The following is a 22276-nucleotide window of genomic DNA, read 5'->3' as shown; positions in this document are numbered from 1 at the left end:
ACACGCCATATTGCTTTCTAATTGAATGGAGATGCTTGATATACTGGGGGGACTGCTGGGTAGCTGCTGTTATTGTTAATGAGACCAGCACTTCCTCGTTGAAGGCACACTCATGCACAGAGTCTTTTTTCATGAAGGAGAAAATTAATCACAGCCATCAGATAATTAGGACAAACAATGATTAGCATTTGCACGTCTTGCAACTTGAAAGGGAATCACAATTATTTTCATCAAAAACTCAAGTCTAATTATGCCATTCATAATTAGACCAACAGTATTTCACCTCTCAGCCTCTCAGACTGATGAACTCCACCATTCAAATCCAAACAGTGATGAAGATATTTTAACTGAAGTATCAGGACTGATTGGCACAGACAGATTTTAACAGTGAAGCTGTGACTGACCTGTTCCAGAAGACTGTTCCTGATACTCTCTGCATCTCTCCCAGCGCTGCTAGCAACAGAGACGATTTCCCACAACCCACCTGGCCCACAATCATAGTGAGCTTACCTGAGAGATTTGATGGAGAGGGGAGGCAATAACACAGTAAGCAAACCACAGACGGAAACTGGGTGGAGAAACAAACACATGAGAAGAGGAATTAAGGAGGTAGATTGTGCATCACGCTGCCTGATGCTCACCAAAGGGAATCTTGATGTCCACATTGCAAAGTGTTGGTGGTCCATCGGTCCAGGTGAAATAACCGTTGATTATCTGAAAACATCAGATGTCAAACAGAGAAGTCACTCTTTGACAAGTAAAACGTAAACCTTTCATCATCCAGACATGATGCAGAATGGCAGTGAGGCATAAGAGGTAACTATTGCCTCATTGTTGTTCATTTCATGCCGGGGAATGAGGATCTCTGGTGATATTCACTTGCATCCAAGATATTGTGAATGACCTACAGAGAATTAATTGAGCAATTTCCACAGCTAGCTACAGAGCTAAATCAGATTATTTTTCTACATTTCCTGATAATATGATCTGCGGCAAAACAAACATTACAGTGCTGCTCTTAGGCAAATCAGTCCAACTTGCAGAACACAGAAATTAGACCCATCATTTTAAGTTTTGTCAAAATGTCATAGGTGGTGTCCAAAATAGTGTGTATAATGTATAAGCAATGTTGTAATGATGAAACCTCAGGTCAGTTGGTTCAAAAGTTGGTTGAAATGCTGTTGAAAAAAAAAATCATCTCCGTTCAGAGACACTGTGAACAAGAGAAAGTAGTCCCTTCCTCTGAATCATCACTTTACAACTGAAATAGCTTGAAGAAAAGTTACTGAACTCTGATGAATAAAATATTGCATCTCATTTAATTTTTGCATAAATATAGACACAGCACATAAAGAGGGAGCTTTTATTATTTTTGTGCCGCATGCGGAGAAATTTCTTAAGGTCAAACCCGGAGGGAAAGTGTATTTTCCTCCCATTAGGGAGTCAGTGTAATTTTCTCTGACTGACCTTTATCAAAAGGTAAAACTAAAGCTCCAACATTACAGCTTCAATTGTGATCAAACTTGGAGGAATCATGTGTCTCACTGGGCCACGTGGTGTCTGCATCCCACGCAGTCTGGAGAACTGACACATTAACTGTTGCCTTGTACTACTTTCACTTCTCCGTCTTTCTCTTCGTTTCTCTCTCTCACCTTGATACAAATGTCTTGGTCCACGTCTTGGGAGGGTCGGTTGCCCTCATGGTCCCCCTGTGAGCTGTAGTTGTTCCAGTCGTCCCTCGGGGGGCGCTTCCGGTTCACCACCTTCAAGGGCTGGAGGTGGCGGGACAAAGAGAGGGATAATGAAGGGAAAGATTTAGAGGATGACTAGAGGAGGGTTGTAAAACATACAGCACAGAGGACACAAAGGGGTCATGGTGATATCAATAGGAGCACGTTAAGGTGGAGGAGGACAACAAAATTCACAAAAAAAAAGTGAGACAGCCTGGATGCAGCAGCAGAAAAGTTAGTGAGTAACAAACCTTGTCTACCTTGTTTCTAAAATCAAGCCAACACAGAAATTTTTTTTTGTGGGTGTAAATGCATTTTATTTTTACTTACCACAGCCTGATATCTATTTTGGTTGTGATTACTGGAGTCAGAGGTTAACATCGCTCTGGGCTCCTGTTCGTCTCCAATCTCATCGCTTGAGAAAAACTCGCTGAGTTTCTGAACGCTGCAGATCAGTCGAGAGAGAAACGGAGAAATCAAGTCAGTCATGATGAGAAAATGAAGTAAGATAATGAAGCAAGACAAAAACACACTGATAGATCACGGATGCTGTATTCAAGTACAACAGCAGATGCACCGACACTGATTCTACAGGCAGAAAACTGCACAAGCAGCACAGACCTTAAATGAGCTCACTTTCATTCATCTAAATATAATAACATCCCCTCTGTTTCACTGTTACATCCTTCATTCAGTGAAACAGACTGGAAAATCAATTGAATGTGGTTCACTAAGATAAAGCTTTATCTTCACTTTCTCTCTGTCTTACACACACACGCACACACGCACACACACGCACGCACACACACACACACACACACACACACACCTCCACATCTCTGAATTCAATTTTCAATTTCGCTTCCTGAGTGAAAGCAAATGCATCCCTCTGCTGATACATGAATCTCATTACTAAATAAACCTGTGCTAAATAACAGATCTCTCAACTCAACTGGGACTTATTTCCCTCGTCTGACTAACGTGTGTCTTGTGTCATTTTATCCGTAAATGAAGACACACAGTAAACAATATAGATGTACAGGTAACATGCTAGAGTACTGTAGACTGCTATAGTGTATGCGAGTCAGTATGAGAAATGTCGCTACTATCAAAACAAAGGTATGACATGAGAATGATTCAGGAAACATTAAACGTTTCAGCCCACACAAAGAAAAACTGATTATTATACAGCAGCAATTTCCGACTGTACAAATGAAATCTAATAAAAATATATATTTCAATATAATAAGTTCCACACTGACTTTGTATTTACAATGTTGTTCGATTGTTTTTCCTCTACAAAGAAACGTTGTCTCATGTTGGAGAGTGAAGATAAGCTGAGGTGCTGATGCCACATTGTGAGCTTTTTTTTCCCCTTGTGTCTGACAAAGTGTGTCACATCACATGGTCCCAAAATAGACATCTCAAAGGATCAAAGGCTGCTTCTACCTTCGTTAGAATAAAAATGCTTACACCAGCACAGTGGAAGGAGATGGTCTCCTAAAAGCCCATACCCCACCCACCCAGTACACTTACAGTACACTCCTGCACTGTGATCAGACAGAGATGACCTGACCTTTAAGAGTGGGGACAGTTTACCTCATTCTCAAGTGCTGGTGCTTTGTTGTAATGTATTGTACCTGTACCTAAAGTGTATCAAAGAAATCTTGTACAGTAGAGCACACCTCTCCTAAAGCTAAAATCAGGTTGATCATTTGTATCCTATTTCTATAGTTCTAGAAAAATAATCAAAAGTAAAGTAAACACAACTGGAATGATGACAGGAGAGAATAATTTAATTTCACTACTACGTGCAGGAAGTAGTGGCTGAGGGAGAGAAATGTGTAGCTGCAGCCTCCTAATCACACAGATGTCATGACAGCCAAACTAATTGTAAAACTAATTGCTGCAATTAGTTTCACAGATCAGCAGACTAAACCAACTGAGAAATCAAACACTTTGTTACATTCACAAAGGTTGATCCAGTAATGGAGCTGATCCATCTGCTGCAGGAAAAGGTCAAGTGTTATTTAATCTTGTTGCTTTTCTTCTGTTCTGCACATTCTCAGTGGTGCTTCTGTTGTTTAGGCTCTAATCCACGTCCACATGAATATCTTTCAGACATTTCTTAACCAATAAACATTTAAAAACAAAAAAAAAGTTTCCTAGTTTATCTATATGTTATGAAATTGTGTTCTATGTTATTTATTTTCAAAAATCTGCAGGAAAATTATGTGTAGATGATCCAACCATATTCGGTTGTCGGCGTATTTTTTACTTTCTCACCTAACAAGGGCCTTGACGGTGGAGCGCACCACGCTGGAGAGCAGGAAGAGGGGGGTGACCAGGATGTGAAAGAGGGACAAAGAGGCAAAGGCCACAGCTGGGGACAGATCAGCGTCCTCTGAGATGTGAACATGAACCACAAACGTCTGCAGGATGAGAGGGAGGACAGAACGGCTGAGGTTAGTCTCAAAAGCCTGGAGTTAAATCATTAAACCTTGGGGTTCTTAACTTTTGATTGGCTGTCAGTCAGCCATGGCCAGTTCAAGGTAAAAACCCCAGTCACAGATAAAGAGAACAGCAGTCACACTCCTGTTGTGCTATCGAGAGTTTAAAGAGCACGATCAAATCAAATCCAAAGATGAATCATTTGTCTACATTTGTCCTCAATTTTCACCCCTCTCCTTGGTATCTGTCTGACTTTTCTAATTTGTCACCACTCAGAGCAACAACCACGAAGGACTTCTATAAATACAGACATGGATTTAGTGCGGTGCTGTCAGACAACCGTCCACTGTGTCCCTGTGAAATGTCACTGGACATCTTAGAGTCAGACTGCCTGGCACTGTTTCCGCTCTGTCCTTCACACAGAGGCGAAATCAACAGGATGCACTCTGTTTAATAGTTATTTTCTCTCACTACACAAAACAATAAGAACATACCACAGCTTTTACTTTGAATGTTGGAATTCATGAGAATGGAAGTGAAACTCACCGTCAATACAGCTGCGATGGGAATAGCTGCATTCATGAAAACTGAAAGTAGAATAGAAAGACAGGAAGGTATATAGAGACATGGGAGGGATTTTTTTTTCTGACTTTACACAGTGTAAAAAAAAAAGATGTAACATAGAGAGGGTGTCTGTCCATCTCAGCTACTATGTTGTTTAGATATTCTCTTGTAAATCTTAAAGTGAATATTTCTAAGTTTTCTCTGCCACCGAACATTGTTTCTCACCAAGAGCAGGTGGTGGTGATTATCTCTTGACAAGAGGTTCAGCCATTGTTGCCTTTATAACACAAGAGGTTATAATACACCCAATTCAACATCCAACCAATTTAGACAGGTTCAGAAATACTCGGCCACCATTGTGCAGTTTCAATGGTCTGCAAATGCATACAAGGGAATCACGGCATCCTGATCCACCTGAGTCTTGTATGGGCAAATTAAATGCATGGATTTCAAGATAAAAACTAGGTGGTAAATGCAGTCATATAAACTGAGCACTGTGGTAATGGTGAATAAATCCTTTGTCTTTGTTCTGTTCCACTACTCTCATAAAAGGTCAAGGAGGAAATTATGATTGCTCACTTTCCTCAAATCTGCAATTATTTATCTTAGATTGGACACAGTCTATTACAAGACTGGAGCCGTGCAGACTGTAGCCAGAGTTCATCCTAGAGTGTGGAAGAAGATAAGGAGGATAATTTGCAGAAAACAAACACATACTAAGTGATCATATTGTTCACTGGAGTCCTAAGTAAATGGGAAGTGAATGGAAGTACAATAATCCCTGTTAGCAATGCATAAAACATTAGTTATATTCACATTCAATCAGTTTTATAGTTATATGTGGACATATATGTATTGATGGAGATAAAATTAGATTTAAAATAGAAACACATTAGGTATGACAACAATGAAGTGTAAAGCATTGTGCCTTCCTGTGAATGTGGAAGAAATATTTTATTCTTTGCAATAGTTCATGAAATGTCAGCAGTGCAAAGTTGAGTGTGTGAAGGGCAAACAAAGAACCTCACTGGATATGGATGTGTAAAGAGCGAAGGCCTGCAGGCTGGTGAGCTCCTTGCCCCTGGTCTCCTCCACACTGTCACAGAAAATGTGCTCCCAGGCGTATAGCTTCAGCAGCTTGATGCCCCGCAGAAGCTCATTGGTCTTCTTCAGACGCTCACTGGAGTAGTCCTGAAAGCAGAGAGGGATGCTTTGTTTATACAACCGTAATTTGACACATCAAGGACATCAAGGTCTATAAAAGGTGCAGCCAGGGGGGGAACACGAGTGTAATCACCTCTACCGTCAGGGTTCAGTTGCCAGAACAAAAAGCTAAGCCATCAAAACAAAATGTTTTCTCTGGTATAAAATCATCCTCCACAACATCAAGAGGGAAACAGTGTGATTATATTTGCGTAGTGTTATTGAATAGCAGCGTTATAGCAGCTGGAGGCAGCAGAGGAAAGGCTTGAGGCAAGGTGAGCTCATCTTGTGTGACATGTTTTATTTTACCTGTATAAATCAAATGTTATTTTGAAGTGTCCAGCTAAGTGTGTCTGTGTGAACAAACCAATATTGATCATTATATTGTTTGCGAAGCTCTGCACGATCTCTTTGAAACAGAGGCAGCTCAGAGCCCACACACACTGAAGGCGACACTGTTTACATTTCACTTTACCAAGTGAGAAGATTAATAATAACCAGTTACTCCAGTTACCACTACTACTAAGAGTCTACAACCAACTCAGATAGATACACCAAACTGTATACCCGAACTGATAATGTTGCTAAATAAAAGCAACATCAAAAAGATCATCAAAGTTCACAAAGACCCTGGATGTCCAAAGTAAATTGCACGGTATTCCATTCACTCTGAAACACAAACGTTTACCTGCTAGTGACATTAGAGGAATTGTCACCAATGTTATTAGGGTTCATCCTCTGGGGACTGTGAATGTCTGTCTCAGATTTCTTAGAAATCCAGCCAATAGTTCAGTCCAGTCTTTTTACTAAAAAACAAATGTCAACCTTGTAGTAGCAACAGAGCACAAGAAAGGCGGTGAACAAAATCAATAGGCTTCAACCTCTGGGGACCATGAATGTCTCTAAAAAGGAAATTCATACAATAGCTTTCGACATAATTGAGTGTGGACCAAAGGGACTGGCGAAAGCATTACATCCCTGTAAATAAAAAAAAAGCCAATGATTATACTCACCAGAGTGCTCTTTTGTGTGTGAGACAGCTTTGTTGCCACAAAGTATTGTACAGGAGCCAACACAGCGATGACGGTCGCTCCAATCAAGGCACTGATTCCCAAGAGGTAGTAGAGCAGGATCACTCCCACAATAATCTGACACAGAAAGAAAGAAAGAAAGAAGGAAAATGATTTTAAACTTGTGGAAAGAAAACAGAGCAAGACGAGATTTTTTACACGAGGCAGTCTTCAATTACACAACACTCCCCACTGTCCTTATGAGAACCACATGATCACAGCGCAGCGCTCTGTGAGAAGCAGTGACCTTGAGCTTAACAAGGGCATCATCAGCATACATGCAAGAAGATGTAATTTAAGTGACACACAGTTAAAAATTAATTTCTGACACCTGCTATGAACAAAACACATGTTGACTGAATGACAACAACCTTTCAAGACACGTTATTATTTATACACGACATTCATACGTACATACTTACAAATACCGGAACATGCAACGCGGCAAATTTCTACAAGGTTCTTGATTTCAAAAACACAACTCTTTACTCCATCATTCAGTAACGATAAATTAAGGATGATCAAACTAAAACATTTATGACTATGAAGCTGTCCTAATCTTCCACTGCTCAGCATCCTTCACACTCAATAACACTCTCTCTCTCTCTCTACCGGTTTGAAAGAGAAATGAGTCATGTTTCCACCTGTCCTTGGCAGTCTACCAGCCACCCAGGGCACATGCTGCTAGATTCAGAATCCCCAGGACATTCAGAACCAGATGGAGATGGACGTGAAATTTCACAGTCACACACCCTCTCCTTCATCTGTCACAGGATAATGGGTGCCACTGAGGACGAGGTGGGTGGTGGGAAAAGGCACAGCAGGATGTTATTCTCTTTCCTTTGTAATGGCTCTATTAAAAGTAAAGCCTCTTTACAGTGGCTGCCTCTGAGGCGTGAGTCATGCGTAACCATGATGTTTACATTGGCAATGGCAATGTACAGTCGCAGCGCCATGAAATCCCACACAGTGTCTGACAGCTTCTCACCTGTGTCACATCTGATTTAACAGTATCGTTGTTAAAAAAAAAAAAAAAACTTCACACTAACAAACAACCTCGAAATTCACCACACCTCTTCCTCACTACAGCATTTCCCTCAAGAACTACATCACTTTGCTACTGCCTTTGTGGAAGGTCGTCCCAGCGGTCATTTTGTCCAGTAACTAAAAACAGAATAGGCACGAAAATACGGTTGCAACAAATAATCTATCAAATAATCTGCAAAAATATTCTCTCAATTAATTTCCTGGTTCATAAAATGTCAGGAAACAGTGAAAATTGTCACAATCTCGTCAAGCCTGATGGTTAATGGATTGTATTTAAATCACGCTTTTCCAGTCCATTCACACACCGAATGCACATTCACACACATCAGGAACAGTTATGTCATCAAACTGCTTATTTTGTCTGACAAACACTCCAAAGCTCAGTTCAGTCATTCTGTTTACTATCACATCACGTGGAAAAGCAGCAAATCCTCACAGTTGAAAGCTGGAATTAGGGATTTGATTTTCTGTCAAACAGCCAATCAATTAATCAGCTAATCATTTCAGCTTTACACGACAATCTTCTCTGTAGATACTGGTATGCATTTGTTAGTGATTGGTGATTAGCATTATTTTATGTAGAAGTACAACATTTGTTTCACCTGTGCTTTTCCATGCCAAGGAAAAAGCCCAATACTGAACACAATGTTTGCTAAGCCTCTATGGCTAAGCTCCCCTCCTACAATATCTGTAAGTAATTTAATTGAAAAACAATGTTGATAACTAGAAGCTGCCACAAAGATAAAGAGACGTAGAAAGCAACTGACACATCTGAGTTCGCTAGCCAACTTTAAAAAACCTAGTGACATGTGCCATCAGGGAAGGAGACAGTAAAAATCAAAACACAATGGATTTATTCACAGTTTGGGCCAGAAAGGCAGGTACAGATGGAGAATACTAATACAGCTCAAGCCTCAGAGGAACCGGCAGGCTTATACTGTCACTGAAGGAGATAACACAGCCTGTTCCCAAACCTGCTGTGTTTGCTCTGTCCTTTTATCCATAAATATAACAGATTCATTTTTGGTGAGAGTCTATACAATATATCAAATGTCATCGAAATGTCAATAGATGATGCTGCCAGTTAAAAACTGTGTGCACATGTCATGTTTGTGTAATTTTGTCTTAAAAACATTATGCAGGTTGTGTTTTGAACCCTAGGAGATCATGCTTGTGTTTCTCTATCATCGTTTTAGCATTTCAGAATGACGACCTGCTTCAAACCATTTCATGAAGAGAGAAACATATCTTTGGGATGTTCATCACCACCAAACCATCGAGTGTATGAGTGTCTGCAATATAAATGATGTGACTGTTTTCATCTCTAAATCACCTCCATTTCCTTCTCTCAATGACTGTGTTCATTAAAAGCAAAACTGTTCCAGCTGTTTGATAAGAATGAAAAGAGGGAGGTAGTTATGACTTGAAAAATGATCCAGGATAAGATAAAGGGAGAGAGAGAGAGAGAGAAAGAGATAAAGACTGAGAAGAAGAAGGAAATAAAGTTCAGTTTCAAATAAAAAGCCCCACAGGTTTCCTGGGTTACTGAACGTCCATGAGAAACTAACTGACTTCCAGGGTTTGCTGAAATTGTATTTTTTATTATTTACCACGATGTCTGTCGTCAATTCCAATTTCTCATGAGGACTTAATGATATATGAATAACGACATTGATTCTACAGTACTGGATGACATGAATTGCACAATCCACTTATAGGACATCATTACAAAGCATGAAGGTCACAGGCTTACAGTCGACTGCACACATTTGCAGTAAATCTGTTCTAACTTCCACAGGGGCTGTAACACCTGATACTCTTTATTTCCCAGTTTGCCCTGTACTGTGAGTCACATGGGGAAAGACGTACAGCAAGATACACAACAATGAAGGCAACATGCAGTGCAACACAGCACACTAATATCCTGTGTAAACAAACACCTTTCAAAGACAGCTTAATTGGATTTACCACACAGAAAACAGTGCAATATACAATGAAAGTGCAATGCAATAATAGAAAGCAGAAAAATGGCAAAACATGTTCATAACACAAAATAACATTATAATATATAATAATATTACACAATGCATTGTAACACAACGTAAAACTTGATTCATAGTTGTGCGTGAAACGAGCCCACACACGTAGCAGCAGCAGCTGTAAGTCGGGGGCTACAACATCTACAGAGATAACCAACAAGACCTCCAACCTAAACGACCATACAGATCGTTTGTCCCTGCCCTCTGATACGATCTATAGGGGCATGCTAGTGACAAGCATACCGGACCTCAGTCGCCATGGCAACAGTATTAAACACGTGGCTAAGGTTATGGAAAAGTCACAGTTTGGTTAGGTTTGGGAAAAGATTGTGGTTTGGTACTTTCTTTATTTAATAGGACCATTGTCGTCATGGTAACATAATAATCCTGTGTGAAAGTCCTGTGCTAGTGTTTCAGTGCTACTATCAGTGGGTGAAATTTAAGCCTGAGATGTAGGTATCTATAGCAGGACATGCGTTGTCAATAAATCTGCCTTAATAAGTCAAACATGTTTCTTACCTGTACTGGCATGGCCCACAGGTTAGGACAGAGGAAGAAGAACCACATGAGCTGGTTGGTATCTATGGCAACCAGGTTGCAGATCTGAGCGACAGTCAGCTCGCCCATTGACATATTGGAGGTACATAGACGCATGATCTTGTTGTAGATTTTTGTCTGCGGAGGAGGACAGGCACATTGGGATCCATGTGAACACACAGTAGAACCTCAATAAACTCATGAATGTTTGGTTAAAAGTCGCCTGGAGACTTTCTCTAAAGTCCTGTACCTGTATGGCCCCACGCAGGTTGATGCCTGTTTCAATGGCCACATAGTAGGAGGCCTGGAGGAAGGTCCTCTGCAGGAGAAGGGCAAAGAAGAGCAGCACAGCCAGCACATAGGCATTCTCCAGAAACTCCTTGGAGGAAATGAAATAGATACCGAGCAACCTCATCTGGAAACACAGGCAAGTAGGGAGAGGGGGGGATATCGACCGGTTTATTAGTGTTTGTAAGGCAGCAAGGTCACTCACACAGACTGTACTCTGTAGGACTGGATGTGACTGGGATAGGTTTCTGCCAATAATGAGTTTTGAACTGAAACTGTTGCTGTTGCTGTTTATCACTTCAAACATCAAAAGAACCAGCATCAATTTAGAATGTATCATTTCCATTTCACAGCAGGATATCGTACAGCATGTGGAAATGAAATGACCCGGAGCTGTACATTACACAGCAGATATGTAGAGTGTGAGTTGGAAACCAAAGAAGAATGTGGTTCATATTAATTAATTCTGCATCAGGAATAGATCATTCTCCCAGCAGGGATTACAAATTATTGATTAGGAAAGCACCTCTTTGCTATTGCATTGTCATTCTACCCCCAGAAGCATATATTTTTCACTCTATGTAAACCCAGAACCACTACACTGCCACAGACTGACCGGCTGAAATCATTACTATTTTAACAACAGGCCTATTTTCAGTCTTCTCTCCAGACTGACATCGTGTCGAGAAAGAAATTTTAGAAACCGAGACAGCTCCAGCAGCAGTAATTCTTATAAATATTTGACGAGGCTTAAATTAGTGTGCCATTGGGCAGGTGTACCGTACAGAGAGGGTATCATAAACATCTCATCAAAGTGGAAGTGTGACCTTAGAGAGGCAGGAGGAAGCCATGTGATGTTCCCGTGATGTCTGCCAAAGTGTCTTTTCTTTGTGCCAACCTCACCACGTCTAAACTACATATGTTCACACACAGCTTGTCATATGACATTTTAAGACTTAAACTTCCCTGTACTTAATGTTGAACAAGGTTAAAGTGAAGCTAAGTAAATTAATTAATTATGATTATTATTGTCAAATGTCAAAGGCTGTGAGTGATAGGCTTCCACATCACCACCCAACTTTTGGTTTGGTTTATTTTACACTTTCAATTTCTGTCTTGTCACTTCTTTGAAGTGGGCGTTTGCTTATGCTGCCCGTACTGTTAGTCATGTCTGATCAAAACACATCCAAACAGGCCTGATGAAGCAGATCTGGTTGTTGAATATTAAACTCTTAATATTTAATAACTAACGATCCCTTTCCCCCTCCAAACTGCATCTTGGTAACTATTTGAAACCAAGTTTTCAGGCTGTTATGGCAGGATGTAGACATACATTATTGGAACAAGATAACCCCATGAAGGTGAAACTATAACAGAAACTGTTAATGTCATTGAGGAAGAGTTTAAAAAACTAAACAGCAGCTGAGGAAAAAAGTTGAAGAACAATTTTTCCTTGCAAAGAAACCAGTGTGAGGTTTGAGTGGAGAAACTTACAAAATAAAACCAGTGAATGAAACAAAGATGACACAGAGTTTTCTACAAACAGAAACTGAAGTAACTTTACAATCAATATGGTAACACACACACAATAAACAAGATCTGTGTTTCACCTGTACTGTCCCAACCTCTGCCTTGCTGTACATCCACTCAAGTAAATCTCCATTATAAATGTGTTAAAATATTCTAAACTCAAGGTTTACCCACTGGAGCTTACTATTGTATCCCACAGCCTTCTTCAGTGAATCGGGTGTTATCACAAATTACTAGCGATAAGGAATACAGTATAATATGCTTGGATCCTTTGGGTAATTTCTGAATAAAGAATTAATTTCACTTCCTGTGTTATGTTATACTCTTGTGTGCATGGCAGTGTGGTTGAGCCCTCACCGGCTGCTGAATGGTGCGGTTGTCCTTGCTGATGTGGTGGACGATGCCAGAGATGCAGAGAGGACCGGCGAAGCCCAGCAGGTCGGCCAGGAAGCGGAATGTGATGCTGAGGATGAGAGGTCTGCCAAATGCTTTCCTCAAGGCCTGCCAGATCCACTTTGGACCCTGGGGCGCTGTGCCCTGAGGCCTCTGAAGAAAGATAAAAAAGAAGAGGGACAGAGGTAGAAAAATATCAGCTGGCTGAGTGAATACATTGAGGAGAAATAAGCTGCATAGAGATAATTCAAAATAGCAAACACTGCATAGCCATTCCTCGCTGGAACTGAAGTGACTGCAGAATAAAAGACGGAGAAAATAGGTCGGACATTAAGAGTCTGCTAACAAAGCAAGAGGAAGTAATTGCTTGAACATAAAAGCTGGATCCAACTCCGGAGTCGATCCACCGCTGCATCAGAAACCTGCAAAATTAGGTCAAGTCACTGCTGATGCTGCTGCTGATGCTGCTGCTGATGCTGCTGCTGCTGCTGCATTGTGGGATGCAGTGATTAATGGTGAGTTTCACAGTGAAGCCAAGTCAGTCATTTATAAATGCTCTGTAACTAATGATGCTGGGAAACGATGGCTGTGTTGTAGAGGAGGAAGATTTCGCAGCAAGTGAAAAAGAAGTTAAAGGGTCTCAGATAACCTTAAATGACAGAGAATCTTAAGAGATTAAAAGATCACTTTAGGGGTTAAATAGATTTCCAAGACAGCCTGGGAGAGCTACTGATCTCATTTTATATTCATTAATAATGGCCAAAATATATCAACTTCACAAACAACATAACAGCTTAGTTCAGTGAGTCCATTAGCAGTGATCAGAGGAAAACATCTGGACTGTCACGGTGGAGTAAACACTCCCAGAGCATCTCAGTGTGCACGTGTTTGTATGTGTGTTTGTGTGTGTTTGTGTGTATATGTGTGCACATCTCTGTGAACATGACTGAGTCATTCTCAGAACTGTGAGAACAGACGTGACCATCATCATGTATCGCTATCTTCCCATTTGAGCTCATAAAGATCCTCAGCCTTCATTCGAAATGTGTCACTGTGTATCACATGCACCCACACGCACACGCACACACACACACACACACACATATACACTCTCACAAATGTAAAGAAAAACATGTGCTTTTTTTCTACCTTAGGTTCAAACAACAGAGGAGGAGGATGTTTCATTCTCACACACGCGGAGTGAAAGTAGCTTCCCATGAAGTGCAGTGCTTTCACCCCCGCAGGGGTCGGGATGTCGCCTCGTTCACAGTAGAATGGGAATGACCCGGTGCTTCCAGGCTCTCCTCTAAGTGCCCCACCCCCCCCACCTCTCCACTGGGATCTCTCAATCTCTCTCATCCCTCGCTCCTGCCGGAAGGAAATGGGGTTGCGTTCACACCGGACGCACACGCATCAGTGACGAATCTCTGTGACCTTCCAAACACTGGAAAACGATGACCCTGCAGAGGAGGCCCTTCACCTCCGACCCCTGACACGTGCTCCAAAAGTGAGACGAGAGAGAGGAAGAGGAAGATAACGAGGAAACATCCTCAGCTTGGACTGCATTAATAAGACTGGAGGAACACCACCTCAGGGGGGGAGAGCAGTAATCTCAAAGCAGAGTAGAGAAAAGACGGACGGGACAGAAGGCTCTATTTCATCAGCCCGTTCAATTCTCTACCAAACAGATTACATTATCTTAATAACTGGAAAACTGATTTCATTTCATACTTTCCTACTGTCCAGGGACTGTAATTTGGAAGAGCTGTATTGAAGACTGGCCTATCTATCAACTTTGCAAAAGATACAGGGGGGTCTGAAAAAGTGCCAGTATTTCATTTCACACAGAAATGCTGGACCCAGCCGCGGATTCAAGTTTTCTAATATTCATTTACATTCCTGGAGGAGCAAAGATATTACTCTTTACAGCACGCAGAAGCACAAACCAACACCAGCAAAAAACAGCAGCCTTAACAGTGACAGTGAAGGAACCATGTTAAATGTTGTGATGTTTTTCAAATTAAAAAAGATTACATAACTGTGTGAGAGAGAATTATCCTGAGCACGTGTACATGTGTGCATATGTACGGTCAGTGTGACATTTCAGTGTTTACAGTGTCGACCAATCATCATCATGTGACGTCTGACTACAGTTTAATGGTCCCAGTCCAGCTAGAAGTGAGTCATCACAGGACAGAGATCAACTTTTTTATGAGAACAGCTGTATCAAACAAAAGTAAATAAATAAATAAATAAAACAAGCTGCACTCTAAGCTTACATAAATACTTAAAACCTTATTTGTGTCTGTCGTTGGAAGATCCAAGCTGATCCTCTGATGATAACCACAGCATTAGGAGAACGACAGTAGCAGTTTTCTGCTATTTCTGATTTGCCCAAGTAGGTTTGCTTTAAATAACACAAGGACCCTTAACATGCAGACTTTTGTCCCGGTATTTGTGTACAAAATGGTTAAGCATTTTGCTTCTGACAGAAACTAGATTTCATGGGAAAAAACAAATATCATTGCTCCATCTTGCAGATTTCTTTTCCAGCATACAGATCATCCTGTTACATTTTGCTGCCATCTGCACCACTGCCTGATACATTCATGACTTTTCATTCAGCACTGATACTGCAAAGAAGAGAGTGATGCTTTTATATTAGATATTAGATATTAAACTTGGGGCTGGGGAAATTTTATATTCCCTGATATTACAGAATGAACACAAGTTTCTTTGCAAATGCACATGGTGGAAAATGGCACAGCAAACTCATGTAACTCATATTGGTTGAGTTTCATGTGAGCTTTGTGTCTTTTGATGCCTTTTTACACTGATCCATGGGTTAAGTTGATTCAAGCACTAGACATCAAGCCCATACTGCTCACAGAACATTTAACCGGTCAGTCGGTGCACTCACCTTCTGGTCTTCGAAGGCTGTGCGTAACTTTATATAGTTTGTGAGGGCTCTCATCGCAATGGGCAGTTTGCCGATGACCTTGAGGTCGATGGGTCGTCTGTGGGCGGAGGTAATGAAAGTGTTCATCCACCAGTAGGTGGCTTTGGACAACAGGTTAACGAAAGGCTGCAGGAAACGAACCCCGAGGTCCTGAAGGTCCTCAGGGGGCTTCACCTCTGTGGGGTTGGCGAAACACATGTAGCGCTGCGAGAAAAGAAAAAGATTTTTCATTTAAACCACTGTGTCGTCTGCAGTGACCTGAAAACCAAGGGTGAATGTAAAAACATGCAACTACTGATTAGACATTCAATGAAACAGAAACATCTAGTCATCAGTGACAACATCTATGGAGATAATAAATATAATTTTCTCTGTACTGCATATGAGAGCTACAACATAATGAATATGACAGCTGAACACACTCTTATTAGTGGGGTTGAATACAGCTGCTGAAAGATAAATTGCTTCTATTTCGTATTAATTACGGGTTGTCTGATATCACAGCAGCTATTGTTGAATCTTGGCAAGGCTTTACATTTCACATTTTCATTTCAATGTACTTCTACAACCAATAAACCAGTTTTATAATCAATTAAAAAAACAGAATAGAACGAACTGAAAAGAATAGATACGACCAAGTGGAACTGGAGATGAGTAATGTGTGTTTTTAAGATTAATAGAAACTAGGTTAGTGACTGGCAGATGAATTACCATGGAAAAAGTCCAAACACTGAACTATTTTTAAACATAAATAAATTATTATGTGGTAGGTCTCATAATATGCCTATTTTAATGATGATCTATTTTTAAAGATTTCTTTAACAGTCATTACAGTTTTAACACGGTATGTTCTTCAAGAGACCCAGCGCAGGGTGTGATGGGAAAATCTCTATCTTTGCTGTTCACACAAAAAGTGTACACCAGTTTTTTGTTTTGTTTTGTGTTGTATGATCGATACATTACAGCCAGAAACATGGTAAGAGAGAAACATTAAGGTTCATTCCACTTTCAGAACCAATTATCAATAATATCTTTGATCACATCTCCGTCATTGTTTTGTGTGGCACCAGTCTGCACACCTCTGAACCACATATGAGCCAGATGCAGCTGGAGGCTCTCACAGTCTGTTTGGCAAAGCTGAGAGGATGTTTTTGCTTTCATGTAAAAAAAAAAATCCCTTATTTTTGCTTTTGACCTTCCTTTTATGACTCTCGTTGATCTTATTTCTTTCTTGCCTCATTTTAGTTTAATTTCTCTTGAGAACTTTGTGTTTTTGTTCCTTTACAAACGTGTTGGCAATGTTGGTCAGTTCACTAGTTTGATCTAGATGGATTAACATGAAATATGGTCCCCAGAGGATGAATCCTAAATGACTTTGATGATCCTCTGACCTTTCATCTAGCACCAAAGCAAGGTCAAAATCTTTGGTTTTTGGGGAAATTGTTGGTTTTAGGCAATAAAATGTGGTGCAGACTTTAATGTCTCCTCCTCTGATTGTAACATTAGCTTTTCATCCCACCGTATCATCAGATCAAGATTTCACTTTAGGACCAAATTCCTGCAAAACAAATAATATTATATAACCATTATACCTGCTAAACATCAGCATTAGCATTGTCAGTGTTATGTCATGATAGCATTATCATTCAGCTCAAAGCACCACTGAGCCAGTACAGCCTTACAGAACCATTAGCTGTAGATTAGTCTTATTGCTTCTAATTGCATATATTTATTTGTTTTTTTTACTATGTAAATGCATCATTATAATCTGCAAAAGGCAAGCAAAGAAATAAAGCTGAAAATAAAACTGAAACAATCCACAAATTTCATGAGAAACATTCAGGTTCCGTGTGATTCCTGATGTCATCTCCACATCTTGTTATATGCTAGCAAAAACAACAGCAATGACAACTGTCTCATTAGCAATGACCTTATTAATAGCTCAACGTGGGTGACAAAGAAAAACAAACATGAAGTATCGTTGGATCCAACCTCTATTTAACCCCAGCTTTACTGATCAAAGCAAAGAAGTTGAGGTGACTGTATCCAAAAACAAGCTGCAATCAGATGGCACAGACACACGACAACACGTACACGCAGACATATACTCACCCTGCCCAGGATGACATTGATCTCCACAGCAAGTAGTAGTCCATATAGCAGCACCAGCAGACCAGTGATGCAGTAGCGTAGCTGCCTGGGGCCGATGCCATGCTCTGTGTATTTGGCGAACTTGATGGTCTTCATGGTAAAGGCCAGCACCCAGTAGATCAGCAGGGCTGAGGAGATTTAGCGGGGATCAGAGAGACATAGCAAATCACCAGACAAGGCTAAAAGATAAATTGCCCTGACTGTTTGTCACCAGTGACACTGAAAGTGGATTTGTGCAATATCCAAGCATCCGTTGTCACACTCTCATAAGTACAGCCATGGCTCAGCTGATGACATAATTTGTCATAAATTCTTCACTGCGTTTTTGTGTAGGCATCATTTCATGTTTCACTACTTTGGCTACAATGACAGCTGTCATTTATTGCAAGCACTTTCCTCTTTTACTTCTTTTATCTTTCCTTTCTTCACCCTGCTATTGTCACTAATGTGTGTGCCAGTGTCAACACCATTAATCCAGTAAATAGCATGCAGATATTTTGATAGAGTCACATCAAATCATTCCAACAGGTTTACTGGAGTAAATAATGAGAGACTGACAGTGATAAAAGAGGAGCGTTGTCAGGGAATGATTACACTGTGGGCTAACAACCTCTGCAGCAGACTCATTTAGTGTTCACTTCTTTGTAATGAAGAACATCTATACCGTGACAATAGTATCAGCATGAGGGTCAACTGCAGAGCCTCGGTTCAGAAGATGAACTATTGTTCATGCAATGATGAACCCAGCGCCGCTCTGCAACTTCTCCTCAGGAGACTGACTGTGATATGGAGACCTGAAAGCCCAAAGCGGCTCAGCAATGTGATGTGAGCAGCAAGTAAAGCACTGACAGCTGAACATTGATGAGTAAATGACGCGTGAAGAGGAGAGAAAAACTGTGTGAACAGTTGAAGAAGTGCTTAGGGTGAGATATGAATTCATAAAGAGAAATCATTGTTTGACAACTGAACAAAAACAGTGTTCATACGATGTTCTCGTGCATTTCTTATTTCACAAGAAATACTTATCTTGCGTCATTGCCATGGGGAAATTTCATTATCGTCTACTAATTTTCACAGGCCATACAGAGTTGTAATGATTGTAATTACAAGAACTATTTCTAACCATGAACAAGAAGAATAGTGCAAATCTTCCAGCTAAAACTCAATTTCTTGATGAGAAGTGACAATTAATATCTACCCGGAGCAGTACAAGTACACTAATTGATATAACAATCACTCAATCATTTTGCAATCTTATCTGACTGTAATGAACCATTCATCTGTAAATGGTTGCACTGACCCTGTTGTGTCTTTTTATAATTATATCATCCTGAAAAGCTAATAATGCAATTTGAATCTGTTGTTGCTCTGAACTAAAAGCGCTGGCAAGGTTCAGTTTTCTATTTCATTGTTTGGTTAATCTTGGCTTTATAAGCCCTGATCACTATTCAGTATCATTTTCATAAGACTTAATCAGATTCTGATGCCACAAAAAGCTCTAGGCTCTTGTTTGAAACCCTGACTGGGTGTTCAGCAGAGCTACACAAAGACCAACAGTATAAGATTGTGTTCACTTGTATTCAGTAAACCTTTCCTCAGAGTAAATTTAAAAAAAAAAAAACAGGTAAATGATTAATAAACAAATGATAGCTGAGTTTAAGAATACGGTACCTAATAGAAGTTTGGGGAAGTTGGAGGTCTCAATGTTATGATAGTAGATAATAGAAGTGATGCCAGCCATGAAGGCCAGACCTGCAGGCATGTACAGGTGAAGATGGAGAGATTGGCTGAATCTGCAAATGAATGTCAGATAGAGAAAGAAAAGGATTAGAGTGGGCACAGAATGACTGGCACAAATTTATAACATCGATGAGGCAAAGTACTGGGGACATCAGGGTTTGAAATGCATGTTTGGCTCTCCAACCAGTGTGGCTTTTATTTCCCCCATACACTGCCTTGATCAAGCTGGAGCATGTATAACCGCGTGCAACTCATTTGTATGTATTATAATGTATGGATGTACATGCCACACACATTCACATACATACACATGGAGGGACATAAACAACCGTCCCGAGATATTAAGCAAAGCACTGAAGCCAGTGGAGTGACGAGCAGATGGAGAGCTCTTTTACTCACTTCAGTAACAATCACTCAAATGCGATCACCTGCCTCCAGTCTGCAGAGATGGCTGATAAACAGTAATCCTGAGTGTTTACTGGGCCCTGTTACGCATGGACTCCCTACATTAAACAACAACAGGACACATATGGTCCAGACAGAATGAAGGAGAGAGAAACAGATAACAAGGAGGTGTGGGATTTAGAGAGAGAGAGAGACAGCAGGTATGGGCTCTCTACATCCAGATGTATAGCTCCCTGTGTCTATGCATGTGTAAATCCTGTGACTAATACGTCAACTTTATCTGACATACACCTCAGTAAAAGTCTCAAGCAGGCAGGCAGAGAGGGGACAAACAGTATGAAAATACAGGCACAGCTTTACTCGTTGTTGTTGTTTACATTTCTTGTGGTGTTAGGGTTTAATTGAAGCATGTGTGTAGTGGCTGCATTCTGTACGGTTGAGGAAGTTCAGTCAAAACACCTACATTTGGCTGCAGCTGGCACAGATGCTAACTGGCTAAATTTAACATCTGTGTGAGCCACTGTTCTCAGAAACCATAGAGACAGCAAATGATGTACTGCAACATATCTGCTGCTCATATAAAAACAGTGTACTATGTTACATTTAATCAGTAATGAACTGCTTTTGGTTTAGCTTTGAAGTGCTTTCTTGGTGATCTCCAGGGACTTAAACTGGACAAGACTCTCCCCACTTTCACTCAGTTTGTGGACTGCACTACCAGAGGAGACAGGACCCCGTCCACCACCCCGTCCCTAACTACAAGTCTTGTCCTATTTGAAGTCTAAATCATGTCAAAGCAAACTCCATTAACTATAGCTTGCAAACTGAAGGCCCACCACACTCCTGGGTTAACGTTAGCCTCGACCGACTTTCAGCTGCTTTTTTGTTTTTCTTTTCAAGGCTGAACCATGACACTTCGTTTTTCTGTTGGTACTATAGTGCGATATATATTTATTTATATATATAGTAATCTACCATTGTACTGGACAATAAAATTTACACAACTCATCATTTTAACCAAGAACTAGAATTATCACCTTGTAGTTATATGCCTCCGCCAACCAGTCCAGTTGCAAGAAATACGGTAAATAGCTCCCCTTCTGTTCCTTAGTTACAGTGCTGAATAATGCCCAGTGGTGTTTTTGGATAACATTATGATCTCACAGTGAGGTTGACCTTTGACTGTTTGGATATAAAATTTCATAATTTCATTATTTTATCCTATTAGACATTTGTGTTAAATTGTGCCAATTAATTCTTGTTATGGCCAAAAAATTTTGTTTTGTGAGGTCACAGTGACCTTGACTTGCCAGTTGTAATGAAACGTGACTTTGACCTTTGACCTTAGACCACCAAAATCTAGTCAGTTCATCTTTATGGTAACTCTTTACAAATAACAAATTAAACATAAAACATATGGTTTTATTTTGGATTATAAGAGACTCATGTAGCCTGTTCCTACAAAAAGCATTGCCGCTACACTTCCACACCATCTACTGTCCATCTCAGCAACACACATAGACTTAAAGCATGCTATTCTCTAGTTAGCATAACTGAGCAATCGTTATATGGAGACAGAGTTGATAAATAGCTGTTGGTGAATTGTTCATCACAGTGAATTGTATTCTCCTCCCATCTCCTCTCGTCTCTCATTAAACAATATCTGATTAGATGAGCACTGTGAATTACCAATACTCTGAGGAGAACAACGTCACACAACAATGAAGCAAACTCCCTCCAAAATCTAATCGAGTGGCACACAAAACAGATTGCAGGATCATTATCTCGCTCTTGGTTTCATCTGGTTATTAGAAATCACTATATTAAAAGTAATTATGGCAAAGTGTTATTACACAGAACTTCAAAGTGATTATTGGAATAATTATTACTAGAATCTCAGAGTCGCGTCATCAGTGTCAGAAGTTCATCAACAACAAAAAAAAATCACACGCGCCTGATTGAAAATATGATGAAGCTACATGATGAAGTTAGACGAGTTAGTGTGTAGGTTATACCCATCAGATACGATGCCCTCCGCAATCTCGCAGACGAGGATGAAGAGCAGGACAAAGGTGAGAAGCCAGCGCAGGTTGTGACCAGGAAAGTGAAGCCAGGTGCTGTGGTGGATGTGGACCTTTGAACTCTGGCTGCCCCAACCTCAAACAGGAA

The 22276-nt window shown here is 40.4% G+C and overlaps 1 protein-coding gene across 2 annotated transcripts in view; it reads right to left on the bottom strand.

The window, feature by feature from the left end:
- Positions 1-22276, bottom strand: part of abcc8 (ATP-binding cassette, sub-family C (CFTR/MRP), member 8) — a 53224-nt gene that overhangs the window by 24854 nt on the left and 6094 nt on the right. For both annotated transcript variants that reach the window (XR_002761248.2, XM_023415414.2), the window contains exons 3-17: positions 22123-22264; positions 19634-19755; positions 17924-18090; positions 15773-16015; positions 12817-13005; positions 10892-11056; positions 10624-10779; positions 6962-7096; positions 5774-5936; positions 4728-4768; positions 4017-4162; positions 2061-2175; positions 1653-1772; positions 642-714; positions 405-510 (exon numbers count right to left, since the gene is read on the bottom strand). Coding sequence is in view for 1 of the 2 variants with exons in the window: in XM_023415414.2 (XP_023271182.1) it covers positions 405-510; positions 642-714; positions 1653-1772; positions 2061-2175; positions 4017-4162; positions 4728-4768; positions 5774-5936; positions 6962-7096; positions 10624-10779; positions 10892-11056; positions 12817-13005; positions 15773-16015; positions 17924-18090; positions 19634-19755; positions 22123-22264 (2083 nt within the window). In the remaining variant the exon portion in view is untranslated. The remainder of the gene's footprint in view (positions 1-404; positions 511-641; positions 715-1652; positions 1773-2060; positions 2176-4016; positions 4163-4727; positions 4769-5773; positions 5937-6961; positions 7097-10623; positions 10780-10891; positions 11057-12816; positions 13006-15772; positions 16016-17923; positions 18091-19633; positions 19756-22122; positions 22265-22276) is intronic.

This window comes from Seriola lalandi, unplaced genomic scaffold, assembly GCF_002814215.2.
Source record: "Seriola lalandi dorsalis isolate HSWRI2012SDOR001 ecotype SW California unplaced genomic scaffold, Sedor1 jcf7180002054553, whole genome shotgun sequence".
In the NCBI taxonomy this organism is placed as follows: Eukaryota; Metazoa; Chordata; class Actinopteri; order Carangiformes; family Carangidae; genus Seriola; species Seriola lalandi.
Note: the sequence above shows the minus strand (reverse complement) of the source record. Positions and strands in the feature narration are given on the sequence as shown.